The 9485-nt window shown below is 59.9% G+C and overlaps 1 protein-coding gene across 1 annotated transcript; it reads left to right on the forward strand.

The window, feature by feature from the left end:
- The first annotated feature begins 3408 nt into the window (after positions 1–3408).
- Positions 3409–8802, forward strand: HSD11B2 (hydroxysteroid 11-beta dehydrogenase 2). Its single transcript, XM_006099408.3, is given in 6 exon segments — positions 3409–3744; positions 6963–7117; positions 7119–7176; positions 7288–7473; positions 7575–7712; positions 7876–8802. Coding segments are annotated over 6 exon segments (1218 nt in total). The 5' UTR covers positions 3409–3479; the 3' UTR covers positions 8292–8802.
- Positions 8803–9485: the final 683 nt, after the last annotated feature.

Here is a 9485-nt window from a genome sequence, read left to right on the forward strand (position 1 = left end):
CGCACTGAGGATCAAGCCCGCAACCCAGGCATGTGCCCTTGGCCGGAATCGAACCCGGGACCCTTCCGGTCCGCAGGCTGATGCTTTATCCCCTGAGCCAAGCCGGCTAGGGCAAGACATTCTTTATTGTAGTTGGTTACCAGTGGGAGAGGCCAGAGCCCGAGTGTGCTGCTGTGGGGAAGGGGCCAGTGGTTAGCACTTATATCCACGGTGCCCAGCACAGGGCCTAACACACAGAAGGAACTCAGTGAAAGAGTGCTGTCTTTGAGGATGGGATTCAGAACCAGGGGGAGAGACTGGCCATTGGGGCCCTCTGCATTATGCCAGGAGGGAAGGGTGATGGGGTGCCAGGGGTGAGCAGAGTGCAGGGCAGGGCCTTCCCGGGACTCTGCTGCCTCCTCCAAGCTGGCCACAGAGGGAGGAAGAGTGTTTAACTTCAGAAACCCTGCTGTGCAATCAGGAGACAGAGCCTGAGCTCTTGAAGACTGCCACCTGGCACCCCATACTCAGCACTTTGGTTCCCCATCCTCAAATCCAGCAGCCTTCACTTTATCCCCTTCAGAGCCACGCCCTCCCCCCAAGGCCAGCAGATGGTGCCAGTGAGCTGCTGGATTCAGCTGGAGCCAACCGGAGCCAGCCCTGGCCCCCCACCCACTCTGTGGCCCTCCAGAGCCCTGGGCATGCTAAGTGTTTGGCTCACCAGGTTTCTGACCAAGGGTGAGGGTGGGGGGCAGGACTAAGAACGAAGGGAGGCTATGGGCTGAGGGCTGAGGGGTGGAGTGGCTCGGGGGCTCTTCTCCTTCTGGTTGCCCTTCATTCCTTTGCCCCTGCCAGGCCCTGCCTTATCTGCTGGGGCTCCTGCCCCCTTCCCTTCTCTTCCCTGGAGGCCCCTGCCAACCCAGACTCCTGGGTCTGGCAGAGGCTGGTTCTCTGCCCCTGGGCAGGCACAACCTGGCACCAGTTCTCAGACAGGGCTGGGCCAGCCACTCCCAGCCATGACTGCCCAAACCACCTTCATTCTACTTCTAGAACATCTCCACCTGATGAGGGGTAAGGGGTCAGTTTACCCCCGAGGAGGTCACAGGGGGCTGAAGCATAAATCCTGAAAATTATATATATATAATTTTCACATGTGGCAGATCATCTAGTCCCCACAAGACCCAAGCCACACAAGATTAAAAGTTCTGTCCAAGGGGGCAGTGTCCCAGAAGCTGAGCCAGAAACACCCCCTCCCTGTCCTAGTCCTAGCCAATTTCTACTTTACAGTGAAAGACAATTCCCCACACCCGCTCTCAGCAGGTCCTTTGCCCCATTCCAGGCTTCCCAATGAGTCAGGATCTTTCATGCTTCCTTCCCAGGACAGTGTAGGATCCTGTTTCTTAGTCTCTGTTCATCTTGCTTTCCCACTTCTACCTCCCTACTTGTCAACTCCTGCTTTTGGCAATGCTGGTACTAATTATGTGGCCTTGACCTTGAAGGTTGCCTGGGATCCACCTCACCCTCTCCTCCATTCCCTCTCTCCAACCCTAAAGGGAAGCCTTTATGGACTAAAGCTGAAGAGACTGCAGCCAGGCTCAGTAGGGTGACTAGAACTGGGATGTGTGTGTGTGTGTGGAGGCGGGGTGTCCCACCAGTCCAGGTGTACAGCTCAGATCAGGGAGCCACGCCAAGGGTGCTGTGCCTACCTCTGGGTCTGGGCCATAGATTCAGGGTAACAGGAGTCAGCAGGTTTTGGGGGGTGGGGGGATGTTTCCCTGAGTTTCCAAAGGATGACCTAGACCAAGGAAGAAAGAGTTACTGGAAACACATCAATATATACAAATGTCCTCACAGACACAGCGTCGGCACAGGGAGAGACGGTCCATATGTGCATAGACAAGCCATGGAGCCCATGAACTTGAGTGTATATAAATACAGGCACACAAGGTCATGCACCCAAGGTCCGGCACCACACCCTCTCCAAGCAAGTCCTGCCTCACAGGGCCAGGGCCGATCTGTCATCTGTACTTATAGGAGAAATAGGGGGGGCACTGCACTGCTCTGGGCAGGAAATGGATCCTCACCCAAAGCCTGTCCCCTTAGGTGGGTCTGGCTCCCAGCCCCTCACTGAGATCCCCCTGGCCCACCAGGGGTCACGCCTGGGTGGCAGAAAAGGCTTTTGAGGAGGCATATCTTGGCACAACCTGGGCACCTAAAATATAGAATGGGCGACAGAGCTCAGAGGGGTCCACGACCTTCCAGGACCTAGTGTGGGCATGGATGAGACACTGGGCAAGCCCGGAAGCCCACAGGAAGCCCAGAGAGAGCCCCTCTGCCATGGGCTGCGCCTACTGCCTTCAGCACAGGGCCTGGCAGCCAGGTACTGGCACCAACTCCTAATGCCTGGCAGAGCCCTGGCATGAATGCCAAACACAAGGTGCCAGACACGGGGGTGGGCAGGGTGGGGGGCCGCCAGGCCACACACAAACACAAGCCTTCATACACACAGGAAGGGAAATGCACCCACACTCACATCACTGATTTTATCCCCTGGGGAGTCATGGGAACGGCAGGCAACACCCTGTCCTGGAGGCTGCCCTCACTGACTCCCCAGGTGTCCCCACTGGCCTGGCTCTTGGAGTCCCTGGGGCAGGAGGGTGGGCTGGAGCTAATGGGAGGCCTCGTCGCTCCCTATGACTCCCATCTTCTCCCCGCTCTGTCCCCCCAGCAACCCCGCACATGTGAACTTGTGGCAGGAGGAGGAGGAGATGGTGCATCCCCAGGGCTGGGAGGGGAAGGCAGAGCAAGGACTTCCAAGAACCGGGTGATTATCCTGCTTCCCCCAGTCCCCGCCCCAAGCCGGTTTTGTGGCCCCAAACAGCTTCGGTGTGAGTGCGCGTCAGGGCGTGTGCGATGGCCCTGCGGGAGTGCGGCGGCGGCAGCGGCGGCGGCCGGGCAGAGCGGGCGGGTTCCCCGTGGTGATCCGGCCCCGGCGGCGGCGTGTTGGGCGCTCGGAAGGGAGGTTGTGCGTGTCCTCAGGTGTCCCAAGCAAGTGTGAGCTGTGTTCGCCTGGGAGCGGCGGCTCCGAGGCCGGGGAGCGTGTGTGGGGCGCAGGCGGGAGCGGGTGCGGACCCCTGGGGCTCCCGGACACGGCCCGCGTCGAGGCGTCTCCTTCCCCAGCAGCAACTTTGGAACTTTGTTCCGGCTTCTTCGAAAGCAGTTCTGGCTGCGGGGGCGGGGCGGAGGCGGGGCACCTGCCCCGGCGCGGGGTGCCAGGAGCGATGGGAGATGGCCCGCCCCCCGCCCCGCCCCGCCTTCTCCCCGCCCCAGGGCTCTTTATATGCTCGGCCCGGAGGGCGAACCAAGTTAGGCGAGTACTCCCTCCGGTCTCCGGTCCCGTTTTCTGGCTGGCACTCCGCCGCTCCTAGCCCCGGCCCCGAGTTCTACCCCCGACCCCCAGCTCAGCCACCGGCCCGGCCCGCCCAGCCCAGCCAGCAGCCATGGAGCGTTGGCCTTGGCCGTCGGGCGGTGCCTGGCTGCTCGTAGCTGCCCGAGCGCTGCTGCAGCTACTGCGCGCCGACCTGCGTCTGGGCCGCCCGCTGTTGGCGGCGCTGGCGCTGTTGGCCGCGCTCGACTGGCTGTGCCAGCGCCTGCTGCCCCCGCTGGCTGCACTCGCCGTGCTGGCCGCTGCCGGCTGGATCGCATTGTCCTGCCTGGCGCGCCCGCCACGCCTGCCCGTGGCCACTCGCGCGGTGCTCATCACCGGTGAGTGCGCGGGGCGCGGAGCGTGGGGATTCCAGGCTGTAGGGCGGGACCGGACTCCCAGAGGACTCCCGTGGGCACGCCAAGGCAAGGAGGGCACCCAGCGCAGGAGTAGGAGAGTCCCCTTCCCCTGGGTGCAGGGAGCGAACCAAGTAGGAAGCAAAGCACCGCCTCAAGTCTTGGTTAACTACCTGCAGCTGCGGGAGTGTTGGAGCGAAAATGAGGCGGGGAGTGGGCAGGTGCGCTGGGGAACTGATGGCTGAGAGAGTCTCCTGGAGTTTGGGGTTTGTGCTTGGCCCCTCCCCAAGAGAGCAATCTCTAAGGGGCTTAAGTGGATGGTCGTCCCTTGAACGCTGCCTAACACCCCACGTGGGATGCCTCATCTCTTCCCCGGGGCCAGAGAAAGGCTCTTAGGTGGGCAGTTGGGACCCTCACCACTCACTTGGCCGGTGCCCTTGGAATCCAGAAAAGCCTGAGGTCATCATGAGAAACAGCTGGGCATTCAGGCATCTCTCAGGTCCAGCTGAGCACCCTCAAACTCCTGAGAGAGAGTCTAGTCTGCACCCCAACCCCCATTCCTCCTGGTCCTTTGTGCCCAGGAACGAGGCCTTAGAGAGTTGGGCTCAGGTGCCTCTGGCTGCCTGGCTGAGCTCCCTTTGTCTGGAACAGGGAATAAATCTGTCACCAGATCGAGGGAAGGGAAAGGGGGGCTGAGGCCCGGCCGGAAGTGAGGAGGGGGAGAAAGGCCAGGGGGCACTGGCTCTGTTGTATGGGGGGAGGGCAGCCTACTCTCTCCCCCACTCCCATGGCTTTGGACAGATGCTCAGGGCTCTGCCTTTACATTGGACTTGGGTCGGGGGTTCAGCCACCAGACTGGCTTCTCTGAGATCTCAGTCCAGTAGGGGGCCCTGCATGATCAGATGGAGCTCCGAGAACTTCTCAGAGGAGGCCATCCTTGAGCTGGGCCTCAGAGGATGGGTGGAGATAGGCGGAGTATGGAGGTGTTTTGTGTGAGACAAAGGGTGTGGAACAAAGGCTTAAGGCAGGAATGAGCATGGTCTGGATAGGGGACAATCCAGAATCAGTTTGGCTGCTGGGATGTGGTGGGGCCTTGAATGCTGAGCAAGAATCCAGACTGTGCCGAGACGGGGTGAGGGTGGCATGAGGACTTCGGGCTTCAAGCAAAGAGAGTGGAGAGAGAGCAGGGCTGGGGCTGGACAGGGGAGACCTGAGTTCAGGGTGCAGTGTAAAGACTCGGGGGGTCCTACTTCCAGGGTTCGAGGAAGAAAGATGACAGACCGCCCTGGATGAAGGAGGGACTAGATTGTGATCTGCCCCCAGAGACCGGCCAGCTCCCCTCCTGCCTTCTAATTTTTGAGCTTTCTCAACAGGACCCAGGCCATTGGCAAGTACTAGGTCTTTCCTGAGATCTCACCTCAGGCTTTGCTTGCTTCTACCAGTAGCCTTGAGTCTGAGTGGCAGGTGTGAGGAGGGATGCCTTCTGTGACTTGGGCTCCCCGCCTCTCTGGTTGCAAAGCCCCACAATGGGGGAGGGAAGAGGTCTGTCCATCCCAACCCATCTAAACATCAGATCAGAGGCTCCAAGTCTCCCAGTGCCCCAAACTCTGGAGGCCCTTCATCACCTGTGAGATCAGTAGGGGACCAGGTCCTGCCCCACCTGCCAGAGCTGCCACCTACCCCGCCCCCCCCCCCCCAACCACTGGCCAGAGCTACTGAGCAGCTCAGCCCTGGGGTCAGGTTTGGGCTGAGTGGCTGGGTACCTTGAGTGCATATCTGTGCACAGATGGGTGGCAGGGTCTCATGGGAGTGAGCCAATGTGTTGCTCACAGTTCACTGCAGGTAGGTTGGAGGTACGTACAGGTATGTGTGTGCAGGTGAGTAAGATGAGGTGCAAGGTGTCATTAACTGTGCTGGGAGGCCCAGTTTTCTTGTGAAGAACTGTCTGCTCTGGGGTGGGGTTGGGGTGAGGGTGTTACTTAGGCAAATGGACACACACATGCTCATTCCCCTGCCCAGCTCGACTTGCCCAGGAAGGACCCTCCCTCCCCCCGCCCCAGCCTGGACTGGCTGGCAGGCCCCCAGCCACACAAAGCCCAGCTCAAGGCCCCCTGCCCAGCTGTGTTGTCTGCCTCGTGGCAGGGAGGGGGTGCAGAGCTGTCCTGAAACAGGAAAGCAGAGCAGCTTTGCAGCTTCTGCTCAGGGGGAAGGCCAGTGAGGAACCTGGATCGGAATGGGAACAATCAAGGAAGCAGGGGCTTATCGGACCCCCACGCTGTCTCTGCCTGGTGGTTTCTCTCTACATACCAAAGACAGGAAGTTATGTCTCCAAGAGTGGTAACTGACCTCAGGTCACACTTGGTGGGTTTGGGAAGGGATTAAAATGCAGGTCTGTTCTCCTCTCCATCCATCATTGTCCGTCCTGGGGGCAAGTGGTCTGGAGCTGAGAATGCTTCACTGTTGCCACTGATTGAAATTCCAAGGGTGGGGGTCAGGGGTGAGTTGGGGATGGGCCTCCCGCTTGCCTGGAACAGGAGGGGGTGTTGAGGTTGGGAAGGCAGGTTGGGCAGAGCCTGGAGGATGGGAGCAGAGGGCTTGGGCTTCATCCCACTCCCTGTGGGAGCCTTGGGAAGGTTTTCTCAGCAGAGTTATATTGTCATTTTTGGAAAGATCTTTACGGCTGCTTAGGAATTAAGATGGGACAGGACTAAAGAGGCGGCTGCTTCAGTGTCCAGGTAGGAAGAAGCCTGGGCAAGGGCAGCCAGAAAGAAAGGGAGGCTGTGCAGTAACACTGACCATTTGAGCAGAAACTTGGTATCAAGCAGGCAGAAGGACATGACTGCGACTGGGTCTCAGACCTGGGATAGAGTCCCCACCTTACTGTGCTGGCTGAGTGACTTTGGGAAGCAACTTAGCAAGACTAGGTCTCAGTTTCCTCCTCTGTAAAGTGGGGCTCATAAGCCATGATCGATGGGGTTGCTATGGGGAGTCAGGGAGATGACAGCTGTGAAAGGGTTGATGCTCAAGTGCTCAGCCAGGGGGCAAAGCCTGCCAGAGTTGGGCCTAAGAGAGGAGGGAGGGCTGCTGACTGCTGGTGGGTTGGGTGTCAGGCCTGGATCCCATCTGGTCCCTGGTGATCCTGGGGTTGTCTCAAGCTGGACTAGGCCACAGTGGGAGTTCACTGGCTACCCTGCCCTGGCCAGGCTGTGACTCTGGTTTTGGCAAGGAGGCGGCCAAGAAGCTAGATGCCATGGGCTTCAGGGTGCTGGCCACTGTGTTGGACTTGAATAGCCCCGGCGCCCTAGAGCTGCGTGCCTGCTGTTCCCCTCACCTAAAGCTGCTGCAGATGGACCTGACCCAAGCCGGGCGACATCAGCCGTGTACTGGAGTTCACCAAGGCCCATACCACCAGCACAGGTCAGTGGGCGGCTCCCGGAGAAGTGTGGCAGGGTGGATGTGAAGGGGCAGGGATTGTAGGTTTTGCTGCTGGGCTGACCCATCATTTCCCTCCCTGCTCCATGCCCTCAGGCTTGTGGGGCCTGGTCAACAACGCAGGCTTCAATGATATAGTGGCCGATGCGGAGCTGGCTCCCTTGGCCACATTCCGCAGCTGCATGGAGGTGAACTTCTTTGGCACACTGCAGCTCACCAAGGGCCTCTTGCCACTTTTGCGCCGTTCCAGGGGCCGTATTGTGACCCTGGGCAGCCCGGCAGGTGAGTGCATTCCCACGCTGCAGCGAAAAAGGAGCCCCTCCGTGGGGCGGGATGTGGGAGTCACCAGCCCAGGCTGAGCTCCCCCCCCAATCCATCCCCAGGAGACATGCCATATCCATGCTTGGGGGCCTATGGGACTTCCAAAGCGGCTGTGGTGCTGCTCATGGACACGTTCAACTGTGAACTTCTGCCCTGGGGGGTCAAGGTCAGCGTCATCCAACCTGGCTGCTTCAAGACAGGTGAGGGTCAGGGTTGGGGGGCAGGTCACAGTCTGGGGCTGGAAGAGGGGTGACTGTGGGGCCAGGGACTGGTTGGAATGGGCGTGGCTTTGGCAGGAAGTGGGTCACTGGTGAGTTGGCTTCCCTAGCTGACCCCTGGCTGATTTTATTACTTTTTCTCCAGAGTCAGTGAAAAACGTGAGCAACTGGGAGCGGCGCAAACGGCTGCTGCTGACCAGCCTGCCCCAAGAGCTGCTGCAGGCCTATGGAGAGGACTACATCGAGCACGCACACGGGCAGTTCCTGCACTCGCTGAGCCTGGCACTGCCCGACCTCAGCCCGGTTGTAGATGCCATCATCGATGCACTGCTGGCAGCTCATCCGCCAAGCCGCTATTACCCGGGCCGCGGTGTGGGCCTCATGTACTTCATCCACTACTACCTGCCCGAGGGCCTGCGGCGCCGCTTCCTGCAAGCCTTCTTCATCAGCCCCTGTCTGCCAAGTGCACTGCGGCCTGGCAAGCCTGGCTCCACGCCCACCCAGGATGCTGCCCAAGACCCAGACCCAAGCCCAGGCCCTTCCCCCACAGTGGCCCAGTGAGCAGTGTGCATCTCTGGTCTCGGCTATTCCAGCAGAGGATGTCCCATGAGCCCTGGGGCCTCCCCTGGGCGTTGTGACCTAGTCTGTCCTAGAGCCTGGCCTCAAGGGCCCTAGCCCACCCACTGCCCAGGTCAGGCCTGGTGAGGCTAACGCTTCCCAGTGAACCTCTGGGCCTCTCTACTGCTTCATGAGCCCAAACGGGGAGCACACGGCTCGCCCTGCAGCTTGGAGAACCCAGCTGGACGGGGAGTTCAGTGCAAGATGTAGCTGTAGCCTTTGACAGGTTCCCGTAGTCAGTGCCTCTGCAAACGAAGTGACAGGGTAGGTTGGGGACCCCCTCAGGTTATTTCTCAGCACGAGGCCTCAGTGCTGCGATTCAAAGGGTAAATCCCAACTGTTTCTTGACTGGCTCAAGAATTAGGGCCCTGACCACCCACCCCAAGCCCCAGGGAGGCTGCACATTCTACTTGCCTGATTGCCATTTTTAAATAAATGTCTATTTCTCCTAGAATGGGGGAGACCTGTGTTTGGAGGGGTGACAGGCTGTGTGACATACTGGGAACTGCCTGGGGAACCTCTGGGGCTCAGCATGGGGGACGAGGCTCCGGGTACAGACTCTGGTTCTCACCTTCTCTCTTCACTGACCCGGACAGATCATTTATCCAGAGGTTTGGGTTTCCTCCTAGTGAAATGGGGGTGATAACCTTGGCCTGGGGAATGGGGGAGCTCAATGAAGCCAACAGGGAGGCCTGGGGGCTCTCCCCCAGTGGCACCCCCATCCTGAGGAATCTGGCCAGCCTGGGACTGCCACTGCTAGCGACTGAGGGAGGCAGAAGGCTTAGGCAGGCGGGGGTGGGCTCAGTAAGGGTGAACCCAAGAGGAGCTGGGAGCCCCAAAGGAGAGAGCGGACACGGGGCTTAGGGCAGTTTATTGTTCAGAGGGGCAGGGCTGAGGGAGAGGGACGCACAGCTGCTTCCCCCAGGCCCCAAGGACACACACACACAGTTTCCCCTGGGCCATGGTTCTGGGGGTGACCCACAGAGGGGACAAGAGGCTCACGCTGCTACTAGGGGTTCTCATTCTGGAGGGGCACAAAAGTGACCACATGCTTCTCAGACATGTGGGTGGCTGTAAACAGGGCTTGATCTGGACGGGGCGCTTGGTCTATCCTCGGTCAGGGGAGCAGGCACCCAG

Source organism: Myotis lucifugus, unplaced genomic scaffold (genome assembly GCF_000147115.1).
Source record: "Myotis lucifugus unplaced genomic scaffold, Myoluc2.0 scaffold_274, whole genome shotgun sequence".
NCBI classification, from domain to species: Eukaryota; Metazoa; Chordata; class Mammalia; order Chiroptera; family Vespertilionidae; genus Myotis; species Myotis lucifugus.